General features: G+C 41.3%; 1 protein-coding gene across 7 annotated transcripts in view; it reads left to right on the top strand.

The window, feature by feature from the left end:
- The window catches only part of LOC131882769 (5'-AMP-activated protein kinase subunit gamma-1-like), a 60693-nt gene extending 43043 nt beyond the window's left edge, over window positions 1-17650 (top strand). For 5 of the 7 annotated variants that reach the window (XM_059230026.1, XM_059230024.1, XM_059230023.1 and 2 more), the window contains 8 exons: window positions 2660-2790; window positions 8273-8321; window positions 12309-12599; window positions 14163-14338; window positions 14700-14903; window positions 14990-15136; window positions 15650-15743; window positions 17141-17650. In XM_059230026.1, coding sequence (XP_059086009.1) covers window positions 2660-2790; window positions 8273-8321; window positions 12309-12599; window positions 14163-14338; window positions 14700-14903; window positions 14990-15136; window positions 15650-15743; window positions 17141-17253 — 1205 coding nt within the window. In that variant the 3' untranslated portion in view covers window positions 17254-17650. Of the gene's footprint in view, window positions 1-961; window positions 2475-2659; window positions 2791-8272; window positions 8322-12308; window positions 12600-14162; window positions 14339-14699; window positions 14904-14989; window positions 15137-15649; window positions 15744-16877; window positions 16923-17140 lie in introns of those variants that run through there. The other 2 variants (XM_059230022.1, XM_059230021.1) reach the window with 2 other exon arrangements.
- Window positions 17651-19397: the final 1747 nt, after the last annotated feature.

Below are 19397 nucleotides of genomic sequence, written 5' to 3'. Positions count from 1 at the left end.
CTAAGCTTGGAAGCGAGGAAAGAGCTGACTTGGTGACATTGAATGGAAAGACAACCTCTATTTTGAAACTGGGTTATGTGATGAGTGGAAAAGGGTGGCTGTTCTTTGTGATCCAAAATCCTTGAGTGTTGGTTATGGGTTGGTGGTTGTGATTAGTGCTATTTATAGAGGTGATTCTCAGCCATACGAACCTAGTCAATACGATCGTTCATTGATCTTCGGTTAACTGCACACGTTAAAGTACAACTACGTAGGGGCATTGCTCCATTGTTTATAACTGGATTTGAATGCTTTAGTTTCAAGAGAGCGGTTTAGTGATGAACTCCCAAGGGACTCAAACTTGGTAGGATTGCACAACAAACCCGCATTGAGGAATGCGCTTGCTTTCATAGACTTCGAGGGGAAAGAGAGCCGTTGTTCGAGAAACAGTAGACAAAGTGGCTGCAAAAGTTACGTATTCTGTATTCGCCTCGAATTGGGCCAGCATGTTCAGAATGGACCAGTAAGAATGCAATTTGAGAGCAAGTCCCAACATTTTGGGAATTTGCAACACGTTGAACGTGGCTAAGAATCACCCAGGTTTCAGAGTGCTTGTACTGCCGCCATTCCAGCCACTATTACTATTACTGCTGCTACCCCTAGTTTGATCCTGATTGAGACAAGAATACTCATCATGAATGTCCAATGCTCCCATAGTCTGAATCAGAAGAAGCAAAAATTTGCTATTTCATCTGCTTTCTTCATCAAACTCCCCACCTAAGACAAGAAGGAGTGGCGTTTTCCCATTTTGAGAGCATTGTTATTCCCTTCGGACTTGAGCACGATTCCTCTTGCTTTGTTGTCGCTATCGGTGATTGGACATGTCAGAAACACTTGGTGTCACTGACAAGGATCCCGTGATCATGAAGTTGTGACAAACCCACACCCTCCCACCCACCCCGTAGATAGCCCAGAGTGAAAAGATCCTCTCAAGAAGATGTGGAATCTTTGTCGTTGTTGCTTTATTCCCAAATCCCAAGATGTCGCTGGCGCTGAATATGAGGAATTCACGGACCTGGTCAAAACTCCGGTGGTGGAGACCGAGATCTCAGATAAGCGAGCTCGGGGAGGCATCCTCAAGATTCGGATCAATTCGGTAGACAAATTCAATCCTGAAAACGAGAAGCTGACCGATGAGAATGACGAGGATTCTGGTGCTTGTGTGGATGAGCATTCCAAGATGGAGGAACTCGGCGGGGTATCCAATGAAAATATCACCCATTGCTCAGAGTACTTAGAGAATGATGATCGCGTCCAATTGACTGTTTCCAGTGTCAATACCATCCTGGAGGATTTGCCCGAAGTCGATGACGAATCGGAGGCTGTCGATGGGCCGGGAAAAATTGTTATTGCTAATCTTGTCGAATTTGGATCACCCCAAATCATTCAGCTCGATTCGCTTGAGCATGCCGAATACGCTAAAGAAGACAGTATCGCTCCTTTAATTCCTATCAACGCATATCGGAAGTTGAGCGTGGGAGCCGTGCCAATGGTGTGCAATCCCAACCTTCGATCTTTTACCAGACAAATCTCCATGCCGCTCACAACGGTAAAGACCCCATCCCGGCCAGGATCACGCGCTGGGTCCCGTCATAATTCCGGCGACATTGGAGCCGTGCCTAAAAGTCTTCGCAAGCCAAGATACAACGGCAACAGGGAGAAGAGTCCCGTAGTCTCCTTAGATGAGACCCCGGTGATTGTCGGCTCCCCGACCCCGCTCAATTCGTCCCTCCCTCCAGCCATTCGACAACGGTCCCGATCCGATGCCCCACGCTTTCGATTTCGATCCCCTTCCTCATCCGTTTCCTCATCCTCGTCCATTGCCTCGTCAGCAAGAGGAAAATTGGCCTGGTTGAGGGAACGCCAAAGAGTGAACAAGAACCAAGTTCCGCAATTGCCCTCCATACATCCTGCTGAAGACGAAGAGGGCGCCACGGGCAGGGATGAAGCCATGGACGAGGTCATGTTTTGTGTTAACGATACCAAGTGTTTGAGGAAAACCTACCCTAAAAAATTGACTAAAGTCCACAGCCTGGCTGATATTGAACGACCCCCGAAGAAACCCCGACCTAGAACAAAATCCGATAAACTAGATAGACCCATTAAGGACAGAGTTTTGTCTGAAGTGGCCAAGACCAAGGCCTTTGATTGGCCCATAGGAAAAATTGGGAAACTGAAACATAAATACAAAGGCAAAGAGAAGACGATGCCGGTTAAAAGCATGAGTGCGGCGGCTTTGACCGCCAAAGAAGCCGAGCGTTACACGTCCAGTCTAAAAAGACATCACTCTGAACGGAGAAAAAGCAATCGAGTGGCCTTTGAAGACACTTCCGGGGGTCTCGCTGTCAGTCTGTGGACTGCTTCCGTGAAGTTCTTCACAGAAAAAGGCAAAACCACCAAATCGAAGCGACGGCGTCATCTCACCGATCCCTCCCGTAAGGCTCGAATCAATGGCTTCTTGCATCGGAAATATACAGATTTCACGCTTTTCCAACCATTTCCTTTTTCGTTCTTAAACGGATTCTTGGCCAGAACGTTTGACGATGTTTATAATTGTTACAAAATATGTTTTCGTTTGGAAGTGAATTTTCAAATCCTTTTCTCTCTGACCTTTCTTTAGTTCACCGGAGGAACTCTGGAACCGATTATGAACTTCGGAGAAGAGCCTCTTCTCTATCAACTCCCCATCGTGGTTCCGACATTGAGGCTGATCCAGACCAATCCGCTTGTCTTTTCCGAACGGCACGAGGAGTAAGTACCAGAATGAAATTTAAATGCAATTCAAAACTTTACAGGGTGACCTCAAAGTTTCAAATCCGACTAGTGCCTAAGGTATTTTACTGGCTTCTGAACGTTCCATTGTCACTTAGGTACGCCAGATGATTTGAAATTCCCGATACCAGATATCGATGAGATGTTCAGATTTTTAACCCACATAAGTGTTTCTCCCATTCCTTGGATTTGATATAAATAACAGGTGCGAGACATATATTCCTAAAAATGAAAATAGAGGGTACTTTACCATCCTTAATTGTCGAGATGGAAAAGTATACCACAACTGAAGTACTTGGCTAATTACACGCCACTTATCTTCATTGAAATATAGCTTAACCCTTTCCAAGCCTGATGCACAGCAAACCTGCCCCGACTATTTTGATCATTTCATATATTCAGTGAAGTGGACGTTAAAAAAGAGATTTCAGTGACCAATTATTTCGGCACTACTAGTAGCTATGCAGATTCATACTAACCGGCCCACCTACTAAATAGTACTTCGATTTCAAACTTTGGTGTAACCCTGTTGAGGCATTCGCAGCCTTTGTTTAACCGCTGCTACAGGAATATGCATTCCCAAAACCCCAAATGTAAATTAACTCAAATAAGGCTAGTAATTCAAAACTTTGGCGGGTAATAAATAAGGAGAAATGACTGACTCGATTATAAGTCTATTCTTAGAACCATGCATGCACCTCAGTGCTTCCACTCACGGTGAAAGATGACGAGGGTTTTGTCGATATACCATAAACTTGTTGTGGTACATGTTGCTCCTTCGTCATGTCATAAATCGTCAACTCTAATCTTACACAGATGTTATGGTTGGTGTTCATCTGCTTCTCAATTCACGTTCATGGTAACCTAGTTGAATTGAAGGAATTCAATTATGAACATTCACCCAAGACGAGTTAACAGAGCAGAGAGCTCCGAGGCAACTCGTTTATTTGGTCTCTTACTTAAATGTCCGTGGGACCAAATCTGTGCCATAAGTGTCATGGCCTTCTGGCTTCCTCGGAAACTAGCAGCAGACCCAAAGGCCTTAGTTTTAGTCACGCGATGAACGCTGCTCCTACGGGGCCGTCAAAGTACGAGATCAATGCCAACTATTTTGGTTCCCTGCTTCTGTTGTACACCCCTGTTTCGGTTTTACTTGTTGACAAATTACGGAGGGAATGAATAAACTGGGCAGCAACGTGCTCTCAATGTACAAAGGTTCATTTGGACGGCCTTGACGAGTGAACTTGGAGAGTAAACCCAGGGAGCTCCCATCATGAACACGAAGCACTTCCATCTTAGGCCCCCTTTGGTCACATGTCACCAATGGGTAACTCTAGTCCTCGACACGACAATATGATGCCTTTTTAATGTTTAGTAAATATCCAAAACATATGATTGCACAATGCAAAGATAAAGAGGAGAGATGTAGTGTAGTGGTTAGAAAAGCTACCTTGCATGAAAGAGGTGCTAGGTTCGATTCTCCTCTCCGATTTCTCAGGGAAACTTTTAGACGCTAGCTACTCCCACTGGCGGAAAACACGAGAAAACAGGCACCTTTCACGCAACCTTTACATATTTGTGAGGTTATCTTAATAAGGGAAAGATCTAGTAGTTCTTACTTTATTGATTCAAAAAGAAATTAAATGAGGACAATGTGATGACTGGCTTTGCTAACTGGCTGAGGCTCAACCCCCAACCCTAGCATCCCAAATAGTACAGGAAGCAAGATAAGATGATCGATCCTTCTGAATGCACAATTGTAGTATGGTCCGTGATTGTTTTTTTTTTTGTTTTGAAAATGCTGAATCCCATGTGAAAACATTCATCTTGCATAAAGCACTGTTGTGGGAACATGTTACCTAAAGTGCAATACAGCATCAAGACTGCATTTCACATTGAGCTTGAAGTATTCAACATTCAAAAGATTTTGCAATCAAACAAACCATCTTATCTATTCCATACAGTTTTGAACAGGCAACTATCCACCGTTCCACAATTTGTCCGTCATTGGTCGGATAAAGTATGCCAAGAGTTCAACACAGAATTATGGTTGCTCTTACTACTTCATTGATAAGTGTAAGAAAACTGCCCATTCCATGTCAAGAGTCATCCAATTCAGGGTAGAAACAACTTTTGCGTAGTCGTTCGAATCGCCTTTTCAGACCGGTTGCAAAGCATTCGCCAAGTGTCAAAACACGTTCCTTCTGCCTGAACCGAAATTTTCAGAAGTGTGCCCATGGTTCTCCATTGCAATGGCTGTGAAAATGTTGCCAGGTACTTCCTTGCAAGCACTCCTTGAGGGCAAGCATGTTGGTATCATTTCCAATTTAAACTCGAAGTCGTGCTAACATGGTGATAAAACCCTAATTTGAAGTTTTCGTATGCTAGGTCTACATAGAGGACAGATTGTTTGATCAGTGCTAATTAAGATTGCAAATGACATCCTTATCACTCCAACAAAAGATTTGTAGACAAAGTCAGTTGTTGAGGCAGTGTTGAAAGCTAATCAGTGAAGTGTGTATGGTGTTCATATAAAGTGAAAATTCGTCTTATCCAGAAACAGTGAAACATGTCCTCCCATTCACGCAAGAAATCGAAGAAAACCTCGGAACCTCGAGTTCGCAGAGGGTCTTTGTCTTTGGATGAGCATGTTCCTGGAAGAGACTTTTCCGACCCTAAGAAGAAAGAATGGTTGAATTTATGCATTGTCACTTACTAATCCAATGAAGCTTGACAGCATCTGGAATGGTTCTATTTATATTTATAGGAGGGAGATTTATTGTGAAGCGAACAATTCGAAAGAATACTCGGATTGGGAACAAATCAGACTAGGCCACTTTCCCTTTTATTATCCCTTTCCGTTTGCATTGCTCTTGTAATTAATTACTTCTAGAGAAAGAAGGCTCTCATCGACCGGTTACTGGACCATGAAAATATTTTTGACGTGCTAAAGACGTCTAATGGCTGATGCATGCCCCCTTTCTGGACATGAACCCAAATGCTTCAAAGGGGGCGAACCCCAAAGACTTACCATGATAATTATGGATTTTTACGTCTCCATTTGGATGTAATCTTTCACTAATCTACTAGATGGCGTATATCTGTGATTCGTGTGACCTTAACGAATGCTTCAGTTTCTGTCCTTGGAGGAACCAACATTCTCTTCTCGTTTCTTGCTTAGGAACAATCTGAAGAAAAATTGAATCTCAGTATACCATACCATTCCCTATGAACTCCCTATATCATGCCATTTTTTAATCAAACACACTATTCAACAATCAGACAGTAACCTAATCAGGATCCTCGAAATTGGATGTCATGGAGGGCTGGTGGCTACATTTATTCAACCATTCATCGCTACTGTAGTCAAAGCCAGAAAGCTTCGTCGGGGAACAGATACTTGTCCACGAGGAGACGCCATTCCGAGCCTTTCCACGCAAATGGTCTTGGGCCTTTGCTTCCACCCAAGATCGAGATCAGGCTGAGAAAAAAGTCAGCTAACATCCCCTACTCCATAGATGAGAATAGTGAGCAAAGCCTGGACGACCGAGAAACCTGGCACAAGACACTTAAACTTCTTAAACATCTAAGGGTAACATCCAAATATCATTATCGCTTTCTTCTGAAAGCGTATAAGCCTATTCAGCTTATCCATAGCATAGCCAAGACTCGTTCCGAGCTTCTCTCCACAAGATAACTTGTGGGGAGTGGATCTCTCTCTTTGAGGGGCAGGGATGCAACGAATCGCGTTGTACAAGCCCTAGTTCGAGCTCTATCGACCCTAGAGTGATGCAAGGATATAGATGGAATACTAATGAGACGGCAAACATTGCCCATATGCCTCTGAATTATAATGGAAAAATGCTTGAGCAATTTTCCACTTATACTACTAACTCATACAGAGAGCCTCTCAATTACGTTCTTAGCTTGACCTTCCATCCTCTTAAGTTCCTCGAAAAGCAACCTATCTTGTAATCTATGAGTCTAACGGAGAGCTGGTCTTTGCAGTATATGAGTTGGTGGTCTTCTTCCCTTTCAAACAAGGGAAGGCTCAAAGGCTCCAAGGCTGAAGAGTTTCCTCGTGACAACTGGTCTTCCTTTTTTGCGCTCGCGCGCGCGCCCAACTTCTATTTTGTTGATCGTTCAGGGTGTCACTGCCATTAGTTTTCTCCACATTGCCTTCCGAAAACGTACTTTGCATAAACACACTTCAAGTTCTTTTCTATAGTACCGATTGATTTCAAACAGGTGTAAAATAAATCCGACACAAATGTGGAAGTCTCTGCTTCACCAACTGCGCATAATGAGTGACTAATTATTTCTTGACCGTCACCCTATGAGAATGCGCCTTTCTTAGATTCTTTATTCCGTGCACTTCCCCAGTGAGGAGAGGACATCGGATCGAGTGCAGTGAAGGAAAAAAAATCTTGTAGTTATTTTAGGGATAAATTGAATCACGTGACAAAGCACATTTGAGATTTGTTGTGGCTATTAATTGGTGATTGTTTTATACAATGACTACAGCAGTCCCTCACACTACACCTCTGCCTACTGGAGTGAGCAATGTCAAGGTAGGAGGCGTGGGGGAAGGAAGCCTTTGTTGGCCCAAAGGTCTTGTGCTTTTCTTGAGAAAGCCGGCCTTTGTGGATGGATCTGATGCTTTTGGGGGCCATCCCGAGCTAAATTCAACCGTTTTGCACCTACTACCGTCCGTTAGAAAAAGTGGATTGTTGACGATTTAAGGCATTCGCGGGACAGTCCTCAAAGTACACAAATCTTGGGCTGGATGGAGCTTGGAGTCTGGTTTACGTTGAATGAGTCAGTGTTATCATCAACACGCTGGAGCCAATAACAAAAACCTGTCTTACACGTAGGGATAAGATTGGCTGATGGGAAGATTTTGTTCTCCATGAACGTTTTTTATTCCGATGGAGCAAAGCCTCTATCAAGGGGTTTGCTTTTCCGTTGTATCGTATTACAGCAAACACAAGCAACGCATTCTTAGACTAATGCTAGAGAACTCCTCAATCATTGGATAGGAAACTCGCCCTATTGCCACATCAATCCCAATTACTCCTAATCGATTGCATACAAGGCTCTGCTGGATTGTGCAATAGCTCCCCTGAAATCGGAAACATAATTACCTCAGGGCTCGGTTTTTGAAGTGCCGTGTTTTACATGCAAGGAACGTGCTGTTTTTGATAGACGGAACAACCAAGAATTTTAATTAGTAGCCGGGGGGGAGGGATATCTAATGTTTTTGTCTCCTCGCTTTGATGAGAGGAAGAGTGTTTTTGAGACGTCATCTCCGAAAACATTGAGCTAAGGATCTCCTCTCTTTGAGTTCATTAGCTCTTATGCCCTTTCTTGATCCACTTTGCATTGAGCTTGTATGGAAACACGAGACATGTATTTACATTGCAATGCTAAAACAGTCTTTCTTTCTCGTTTCTTCTTCCAGCTTCCCGCCACAGATCCGTTTTTGGAAAAGGAAGGCTTCCAAAGCTTAAGTAAGTAGATTTAAAATGCTCTTGAAAGAACCTACGCGCTTTTGAATCGTGACTTCTCTCCTAAGGCAAATCCTTTTAACTGGCCAAGAAAAGGCCGTGTTTCTATCTTTCTATTTTCCCAATAGAGGCCACGCACTTTCCCTTAACTTGGGAAATGACAGTCCCAATTTTGTTCTTTTGTTTCGAGATAACTCCCTTGGGGGGGTGCGTCCGAAGTTGTGAGGATTCCCTGTCTTGAAAGACTGCGTTGGTCAAAGTGGTCCATAAAAGAAGTGGCTCAGTTGTCAGAGGTGTCTCGATAGCCTTCCACGTCAATGCTTCCATAAGATCGTCATGAAAATTGGTCCAACTCTCTACAACCTCTTCATCATGCTTGGAATAAGGGAGTCCGGAATGTTAGGAACGATCGTTGTATACACATAATGTGGTCTTATCTCCTATTCAAAGGTCATTCCCTTGCTCTTGTCCTTTTGACAGCGTCATGTAATCCACGGGTGTTTGCTCAAACACAAGTCGGTTTTGAAAATAATTTCGACGAATCCTCTCGACAAAGGGAAGTGTCCTCATAAGGCTTTCTTATCTGAAATGAATCTGATAAAGAATGTGGAGTTTCGTTGCTTTGAATCGATATTTCTGTGTCTGTCATTCCGATTCAATTTGGCCCTTTCGGATAGTGTTCCATCTTGGTAAGGAACTCAATTTGCCCACAGACCATTAAAGGTACCAACAACTCTGGAGCTTTGGGCCAAGTCAATTTGTTTCCCTTTGGTTCGTTGGCTCGTTTTAAGCTTGGGAACGAAAGTAAACACAATCCTGGTGTGAGGAGTATGTATGCCTTTGCTTTTCCTAAATGCCGACTCCCAAATGTCAAATGATCTATCCGAGGCAAACTTTCAGTGTTCCTCATCAATTATCCATAGTATCTTGATGAGAGGAGGCATCATTTTCGAAAACCCTATCTGCTTCTCTACAAGCACCATTTACGATTTGGCCGGAGAATGGGGTCCATTAAGGAGGCTTCAGTACTCGTTTTATCCACATGAGGATTTTTGGTCCAAGTTTTTTTTTTTTTATAAATTCTATTTTGATGAAATATTCCTTTCCTTTTATCAAGGGGAATTTCTGGTCCAGATCTCTTCGGTTACCGAATAAGTTTTCTGAATAGATTGCGACCCAATACCCACTTGGTGCACTTTGTGGCCACCGTTACAAGAAGATGGAACGGAAATCGTTGGTGTGAGCACCTAATGGTCTGCTCCTGGAAAAACATGCCCAACCTTTTTTTACTTGATTGATGGACAGGAAACTTTCGAGATGTGCTTCGGGAGATTTTGATCTTGAGGATGGGGCTGTCAAGTTTTACCCATAGATTTAGGCGCCTGATTGTTGTTCCGAGTTCCTGGCGGTCTCTTTCTCTCTCTCTCTCTGTCTTGTGTGGAATTGCAGGGATTAATCGAAGTAGTGCTTCATTCTTCTATCACTAACTAAGTGAGGAGAGTCCAGTTTATTCATAAATCTGGGAATTCTTTTTTCAGTCAATGTCAAGTGCTGAAAAAAATGACCTTCATCCATCTTGATTCGACTCGTAAAAATGAAACTAGCTTCTTATCAACGATCAGGTTCAATTGTGCCTCTTTATTGGAACCAGTCAGTAAGTGAACCTGTTTGGAGATTCATCCCACTTCAAGAGGTGCACCCTGTACATCTTCTTACCAAGTAGTGTTCTTACTGCGTACAATTGGACAAGTGCAGTTTGGGTAGGCCAGGAGGCCAGGAACTCCTTTCCATCTTGAGTCGTCCCCCATTGCTCTTTCTTCGGTTCAAGTCCTGCTCGGCCCCCAAAGTCTGCTCATGTCCTTGTGGGCGACAGCCTTCGACGGTTCGTTCCTAATCAGCCTTGGCCTTCTGCCAAGGCTGTCGTTACTTCTGAGCCATCGTGGAGTGAGCGGATTGAGGGAAAACAGCGTCTGGGCTGTTATGGTAGGGAACTACTGAATGGAGTGCGAGAACTTGTGTTCCGCCTTCAAGAGCATTTCAATGACTTGGACTTTAGGTCTTCAACCTTCGTGAGGGACACTTTGGGTCCAACAGGCTGTGAATGTGTCCGTGTTTGTGATATTCTAAAACATTTTTTTAAAACACTTGATGCGGAAACATGACGGATCTACCGGTCGACCCGGTGGATGTCAATCCCATTGAAAGGATCCTTCAGCAATCCGTGGAGGTTCCCTATTATGGTCAGAACTACTCCCCAGAAGACGCTCGGCGGCATTATCAGCAAACCCAGATGCTGTGTCTGTATTACTATTCCAATGCAGTGAGACTGACCATTGACAGTGAGCACGAAGAGGTCCATCGGTTGGATCGAATCAAGGAGTTTGCCGAACTTGATCCCGTGTGGCTGGATACACTGAAAGATTACTTTTGTCAGAACATAGGTAGGTTGTCTATGCGAAAATTGGCCGGGAATGCTGATCTTGGGCATTCTTGAACAAGCATTCCGACTCTTATCAAGGTGACTCCTCAGGCAAGAGTTGCTTGATTTTGGCCAATGGCAATGTTTCTATGAGAGAGGAAAGCTAAATAGTTTTGACTTATAGACACTGGGCGTTCTCGTCAATAAAGTTTAGATCTACATGCATCGAAGTCAGACGGACAAATTGGAAGCCATTCGTAGCTCGTTTTAGTTCAACGTTTCTTCGGGGTCAGGCGCGGTTATTTGAGAGTGCGTGCAGTACGCCGGATTAAATGAAGCTCTTTTGCCTTTTGACGCACACTGTGTCGTGGAACAATGAGTAATACACCCGTACAGTACAAATGCGCGGTACATGTCATGATAGACCACAGAAAAGATTCATTCCAATTTGCAACCCCCTGTAACTCATTTCAAGATGGAAACATCACGGGATGAGCTTGTTTCAAATGCTTTGATCCTCTTGAGTTGGATGTTTCTTTGACTGACGACAGCCAAGTAGTTTTGACAGATAGACAGACAAGGTTTTCCAAACAAATTCTCTTGCGGGGGTGGCTCCAGCACAAATTGGACAATTCTGCAAGGGCAGGCTTGTATCGAATTTTGTTTGACAATTCATCGAAATTTGCCTTGATACCACCCAACGAATACATCCCAGAGGTATTAAGAAAAGGCTTGAAAGTTTAGGCCATGAAAAGCCATATAATATATTTTTCCTTGTTTCGAAGCATCGACACATTGAGACTTTCAGGTTTTGTGACTTGACAGCTCGCCCCATTGTGTCGCCCTTGTCAATCAAAAGGTGTATTCTAGATACAAACAGGATCCAAATGTGCCATGGAACGACTCAATGAGTCGGGGAGCCGTCAAGCTCTAAATTGTGTTCATATTTACCACTCTAAAAGTCAGCTGTTCTTGCACACCCTGCCATTGGCCTGGGCAGGGAATTCGGGCCATGCCCACAGACGTGAGAAGTGTGAACTCGACCTTACGCTTGTATGTACTATTAGCTATTCGCTACCTGTCCAAGTCAAATATCATACATGTTCTCATGACTGTTTGAATGCCATTCAGCTTATCAAAGCTCGAAACACATCCCTTGTCCTGGCTGGAGATACTTCCCCAGCCATGGATTCACTCAAAGAGGGTAGGGAATTGGTAACGAATTGAACAACCCCCTTGGCAATCAATTATTTAGGCTTTTCGAAGGGTGTGATCAAGTCTTGAGGCCCATTGAAAACCGGTTCTGCCCAAATATTGCATAGCTCCCCCATTCAACGATTGTTTGTGTGATGGTGTTCAAGTAGTGTGTACATTGAGCGAGCTTTGGCCTCGTCAGTATTCTAATTATTCTAATAACTCAGTGAAGTCCGTGAAAATGTCTAGAGGCTCGTTGACCAATTCGTCGAGTACCTCTTCAGGAGGTTCATCCACGTTTCGGCCCAGGACGAACACGGATCTGACCCTCAAATCGCGGGCCACTAACCCGGATTTCTCTGTGGATTCCATTGCAGGAAGCGACGAGAACCAGATCTTTGTCAAATTCTTCCGATTTCACAAGTGCTATGATCTCATCCCAACCTCGGCCAAGTTGGTGGTGTTTGACACGCAACTCCTCGTGAAGAAGGCCTTTTTCGCATTGGTGTACAATGGAGTCCGGGCTGCTCCGTTGTGGGACTCGAAGAAGCAGAAGTTCGTGGGAATGCTCACCATCACCGACTTCATCCGTATCCTTCAGATGTATTACAAGAGTGCCACCGTCGAGATGGAAGAGCTGGAGGAGCACGAGCTTGAGACGTGGAGAAGTGAGTATTGATCCTACCCTTGTTCATGACTAGAGATGGTTGGAGAGAGACAGAGATACGGTGTGGCATGCCCCATTAGGAGCTCACCCAAGGGATTGAAAGGTTTGAGGTACAGGGTTGGGAATGTCCATAGTTAACTTAGTTGAGAAGCAGTTCCTGGTCATGATTCATGTTTCAAGATCGTTGATTGAATTTTCGTTAGTTACACACACGGGACATGCAGTATTGCGTGTTTTAAAAGTCACATTTAGGAACTTGCCAGGTGTTTGAGATCGGACCACAGACATAGATCATTAATTATTGATCATCAAGAATAATCATTTATCTATTTCTTTTAGTAAGAAAGGATATTGCATCAACAAGGATGTTTTTTGTTAACATTTTTTACTATTTTATTAGATATTTTATTTTTGGATGTACAGTTCTATTTCAGTTTTGAAGAATGCGCCGAACGATTAACCTTTACCATATGACGTCTACGAGATTGATGCTATATATTGCGAATGTAGGACGTTATGCACAACATAAACGCACCTTCGTATTTTACCTGAAATCAAGTGACGAAACAGATTAGTTCGCTCAATCATTAGTTATTTTCCTTGCCCTTGGGCCATTTTGATCCCAGTTCATTTTGAGCTCAACTTTGTTGCCCTGACAATTACAAAGGCTTCTGGCCTCCGCAGATCCATTTAGTTAAGTAAAGCATAGGAAGAGCACTTTCCACTACCTACTCAAAAAATACATGCAATTTCTGAAAGGTCTCGAATGCTCAAAAAATTAAAACACTTTTCATCCATTTGAGCTATTACATTTATGTTCACTGGTATCACTCTGTTTTATTATCTGGTGAAAAGCCATTGTTTGCTTGTGACCGCCTGAAAACCCAACCCTGTAGCAAGGGTACAGAAACCAATTTGTGAGATTGATTGAATTTCCCAAACGTCGATTACGGGTTTGAGGATAAATTACAAACAAAGAGAAGATGCGGTTGATGTCAGCCAGGCTTTGCGGAATGCCATTTCGCTTCAATCAGTACAATTCAAGTAGATTATGGGAGTCTTAACGAATGGCAAGTTCAATGCAGTAAGGTTTAAATCCATAGAAAATCAAAACTTCTGGAATTAGAAAGGGAGCAAGAATGAAAGGATAGAAAGTAAACCTTTTCTGGGGTGAACAATTCGTACAATATGGCTATTTTGTCTTGCAATTTCGTTTCTAGAAAGATTACTTGAAAATCAAGTTTTTCTAGTACCTTCATCCCAATTCTTCATTTATTGTATCAGGTTAATCAAGTTACAGAGCACAAGAATCTGGCGTGTAAAAAACTTAAGAAAAGCATTTTTTTTTGTTGAAAAGTCGCCAATACAGAGTTCCAGAACAAATGCTGTTGAGCTAATGTTTTCATCTCTTCTTTTTGCGCTTACGGTCATTCAGTGCAGTTCCAGGATAGCTTTATTTCCCCCGATATTCCTAAAAAAGCACTATTCATTGATCAAACAGCACGAACGTTTTATTCACTAACCATGACGATATCACTGACTGATAAGAATCCTCCTTTTTCAGGCGCACTGCACGATGCCAAGGAGTTGATCTGGATCGATCCCGATGCCAGCCTATTCGAAGCCATCCGTACCCTAATCCAGAACAAGATTCATCGCCTGCCAGTCATCGACCCTCTCACCGGAAATGTGCTCTACATCCTGACCCACAAACGCCTCTTGCGCTTCCTTTTCCTTTACGTGAGTTTCCATTAATCATAATTATGCAAATAAAAGGGAGGGGGAATGCTACAACAGATGTCTAAGGAGTCTATAATACTATTGGCAAAGTCGGCATTTAACTCGAATGAAGCATATTAAAATGACGAATTTTAAAAATGACATTTTGTAAATTTTTGGGAAAAAATCAATTAGTTTCCTTCTGGCAGCATTTGATTTCTGGAGGATTTTTTAAACGCTGCGAACAATTGTAGATTTAATAAAAATATTCGAAATGTTAACAGATCTCGACCTAAAAATGCAAATAACTCGTTTCACATATTTCGGACATCCCTATTTTCATCTCTGCTTTCATTGACCCCGGCCCTCTTTTTTTGTATAGATTCACGACCTTCCCAAACCGAGCTACTTTAACCAATCCATCGGAGACTTGGATATTGGCACATACACTGGGATTGAGGTGGCCCATAACGAGACGGCCATCATCGACGCATTGAACAAGTTCGTCCAGAAACGCATCTCCGCTCTGCCCATTGTAGATACGGAAGGCAAGCTCATCGATATCTACGCCAAGTTTGATGTCATTGTAAGAGCCAAAAGATATTTGTATACACCAAAAAATGGGATATCGGTTTGAGGGGGGTAATAATCATTGAGTTGTTTTTACTGTAGAACCTCGCAGCTGAGAAAACCTACAACAATCTGGACGTGACCCTTAAAGAAGCCAATGAACATCGCAATGAGTGGTTTGAAGGCGTGCACACGTGCAAAAAGACAGACTCACTCTATACCGTCATGGAAATTATTGTCAAGGCTGAGGTGAGACTAGTGTTTCCAAAATAGTTGGTTTAGGGTAAAACCAAATGGCCAGATCAAATAATAATCAAGTATTTTTCAAGCACTGCAAATGCCTTCATCAAGTTTGAACGCGAAAACTCCGTTTCATTTCATGTGATTGGGAAAATTTGAATTTGTAGATGAACCATTTTTTCGAAAATAACCTAAGCAATCGGAACCAAATATCAAATTGATACACAAGTTTATCAAAATTTATTTCATTTGGTGAGAACTTTTAAAACTCTTCGTCGAATGTTGGTCTTGTTACTTTTTTTTGAGTAATGTTTTAGATACGCCTGTTACTCCAATTGACTTTAGTTATCAAGATAATTAATCTCATACGGGCTGCGATGGTAAAATTCGACTTTGAAGGAATTTCTGCCACTTTCTGCCACCATTTTCTGCCAGGTGGTCAAAAATGGCTTTTAATGATTTCTCATCCCTGCCTACGGGTACATTGGAATTCTATTTTACTTCTTGTGTATATTTTTTCAGGTCCACCGATTGGTCATTGTAGATAATGAGCATAAAGTTCAGGGAGTCATTTCGCTGTCTGATATCCTTGCATATCTGGTCCTGAGACCATGTGGTAAGTAAGAATGAGTTGGCCTCCTCAAGAATCTCAAAAATCCTCTTTTAATACCTACATGTCTCTATCTAAAACCTTTATTTTGCCATCTAGTCATAGGGTGAGTCTTGCTGGCGCTTCAGTTCAGTTCAATTTCTTACAAGTGTCTTGAATGTTTACATTAATTATCTGTAGCACGGCTTGGATTTAAAAGCAATTTGAACAAAATTGATTCGAAGAATCGTGAAGGGAAGTGATTTTACTTCCATCAAAATTTGTGCCTTATGCTGAACGAAATTTCCATCAATCATATGTGAAAATCGTAGACTTACTTTTTTTTTGCCCATTGACTTTCTGCTGGAGTTAAAAGTGATTGTTAAAAAAGCTGGTCATACTCTTTCCAAAGATAATAACTGAAAGTTCATTTCATAACCATCACCTCATGCCTCGAAAAAGTCAATATTTTATGAGCAAATCAAGAAGTACGAATACCCACTGATATTCATTCGTCTTTGAGCTTATACAATGCATGTGGTGACTTGCTCTACAGAGCAGGGGTGGAAATATTCACCCGACCCATTTTTTGACACATTGTGAGAAAGATTTGAAAGTGACTGTTTTTTATGGAACTTTTGTCTACTTCATGAAATATGAATATAATATCACATCAATGACTTGTTGAATAATTTTCACAAAACATCCTAAATATTTATTAAAAGCCACTGCTTATCTGTCTGTGCGAGTCACAATTATTACTTGTGCAAAAGATGCATTTTTTTTCACATTATAGGGTTGACGTTGAATTGTTTATTCATTGCCTCGTTTTAGATTAGGTGTTATTGCATGAAAATTTGTCTCGAATCCTGACCAAGGGTTAAAACATTTATATTTAGAGAGTTTGTGTAACATTTTTGCCAAAAAATCTCGAACTTTCCATGCGTTAAACTTTCTTACATTTTCCAGCATAGATGGGCTTTGGATTGTAAATTGTTTAAATAACTGCTTCCAAAAAAAAAAATTGAGAAAAAATTATGAAAACATGGCATTTTGAGATCAGCGAATTCATAATTTGGAAATATTTACGTTTCTTTGCGCAATGGTTTGTACTACATTCATATTCTTTTTTGTCGATACTTTTATTTTCGTCTTTTCCAGAAATCTTGTAGCACGACAAGAGAATGCCACACAAAGGTTGCATAAGTATGACCATTTATTGTCAAATAAACAATAACCAATCGCTATCATCAAAGTTAATGAAATTAACACAGGAATGCTGCTCGATTAATTGAGTGACCTTTTAACTTGAAGATGCCCACCTATGCAAGCCTTCGTAAACGTAGTTGTAACATAGACTAGCCTATTTTGATCGAGGTTTTCCCTGGTTAAGAGTTAATTATTGTTCCTTATCCATATTTCAGAAGTAAAACCGGTTGATCCTGTGGAGGAACGTAAAGTGGAGAGAAAGATTTCGGAGTCTCGGAGTGACAGTCTTTCTGATAGTGTACAAGACAAGTTGAGCATAGACGCATGATAATACGACCGATTGATGGATCTTAGAAGAAATGACCTCCACCCCATACAGTTCCAATAGAAGATATGATTTCGAACAAAAAATGGACACCCTGGAATGAAATGAACCAAGATTGTTTGTGTTCCCTAATTTGAACCGCCGCCGGTGATCCTTGCTCCCCTTTTTTGGCAAAAATGTGATATTTATTCCATGAAAAACGACACGCATCAAACGCCCGACCTGCTGAATATTGCTACATTCAAGATGAAAAACCCTTGATGACGTCACAAGAGATGACTACTAAACTATTACTTACAGTGAACTTGTTGATTTGGGGAGATCTTGGCTCTCGGAAAAATTCAATCCAAAGCTGTAATCGAACGATATAACACAAGGAAATACAACAGGCAACCATAAATTGGACTAGTAATTATTTTTGTCAGAGGTTCATTTCATATTTAAATTTAAAGAAACAAGTAGTGGGGTTGCAATTTGTAAATTTGCGCATTGGATCATCAGAATAATAGACTCAAAAATACAGCTTATTTAACTTCATGCTGAACTGGAGTTTTAACTTGAGTGGGATAATTAAATTTTAAATGAACCAGAATGACGATCAGACAAATTCACATTATTATGATAATCAATAAAGCTCATCCTTAAGTTAATGCTCTCAGAGGTGGGCATTGTAGTGTACAACTTCAGCGATGATGATTGAAGTTCGTTACAAGGGAGACACTGTTCTTAAATTGCCATTAGATATGTTTCAACAATGCTCTAAGGATGTTTGACGACACATTTTTGCGTCAAGAAAGTGCAAAGAACCTTGATTTACTAAAATTATGAAATGATCAAAAATTTCAATACTTGATCAAAATGAGTAAATTGAAACAAGCATAAAGATGCAATAGTCATAAAATATATTTGTCGCCCAATTTAAATTGAGGTTGAATCAAGATTAAGGTTTAGACATTGTATGTGTAGTGTAGGTAGTGATATATTGTTCAGTTTATGCAACATGCAGTATATGACTCATCCGTTTTATTATTTGACTTTTTTGAACATTCTTTGCGCTCTTTTGACATCAAAAAGTTTTTTCAAATGTCTAGAGAGTGAAACATTCCAGTTGCCAATTGAAGTACCGTGTAACCGTGTAGAACCAGAAGTAATAAATCAAGTAAGTCTCTTATCGTCAAAATTTCTAGGTTGCCTTTGAGCAAAACTGGTATGTAGATACAATCTATTTCGTCAACTGTTGTGCTAAATTGAACCATGTAGTGAAGAAGATAGCCATTTAAATGGAAAAGGACGTCAGGCTTACAGGTTGTTAGCATGAAATATGTCTTTCCATAGTAAAATCTGATTTTTAACATGCCCCTGAATGCAAAAAAAAGAATCCTGGTATTTTTGACTTCTTTTCCACAATCTGAAAATTTCCCAAAAGAAAAAAAAATAGCTCATTATTGACAGACGATCGATCACCATCTTTGAAATCCGTCGTCAATTCTTTGACATATTAGATGAGAAACGATCTAATTTAAAATCCTTTTCCTCTTCAGTGAGCCCTCTGAAATCCTTTCGCTTGATACAACAGTATTAATAATAGCCTAAGAGGAGGCGGCTTTCGCTTTTCTACGTACGACACTCTGTACATTATAGTTCGTAATTCGTAGCAAATGCCACCAACCAAAGACGAAAGAGAGATTGTCAGAGAGCACTTTCTTCACGGGCCAAGTCAGTGGAATTGATATCGAGCCTACTACTACTACTGCTACTACGTATGTTCAGTGAGTGCCTCTTTTTGATTGAGAAATGAGCCTTGAAATTCTCCCTGGAGCAGTTCCAGTTTGTAATGCCTCGTGGGCAGTTTGATACTCAGCGCTCCACATCATCTTCGTTAAGTACCTGGGTGAGTTTTCATCAGACTTTCTATTCAATACAAACATATGAGAAACAAATCATGTCAATAGGCTCTGAATTGATATTTAACTTGAACTTTTATTTCAAAACTACAGATGGAACATATGGAAAAAGGAGTAATATGTTAGCTTTATTTCCAAATGGAATGAGAGATACTCGACGTTCTATATACCGGGTGGCAAGANAATTGGTTAATGACGTTATCATCATTATTATTATTAAAGTTATTAAATACGTCATGATAC

This window comes from Tigriopus californicus, chromosome 6 (genome assembly GCF_007210705.1).
Source record: "Tigriopus californicus strain San Diego chromosome 6, Tcal_SD_v2.1, whole genome shotgun sequence".
Taxonomy (NCBI): domain Eukaryota; kingdom Metazoa; phylum Arthropoda; class Copepoda; order Harpacticoida; family Harpacticidae; genus Tigriopus; species Tigriopus californicus.
This window is presented reverse-complemented; position numbering and strand designations above follow the sequence as displayed.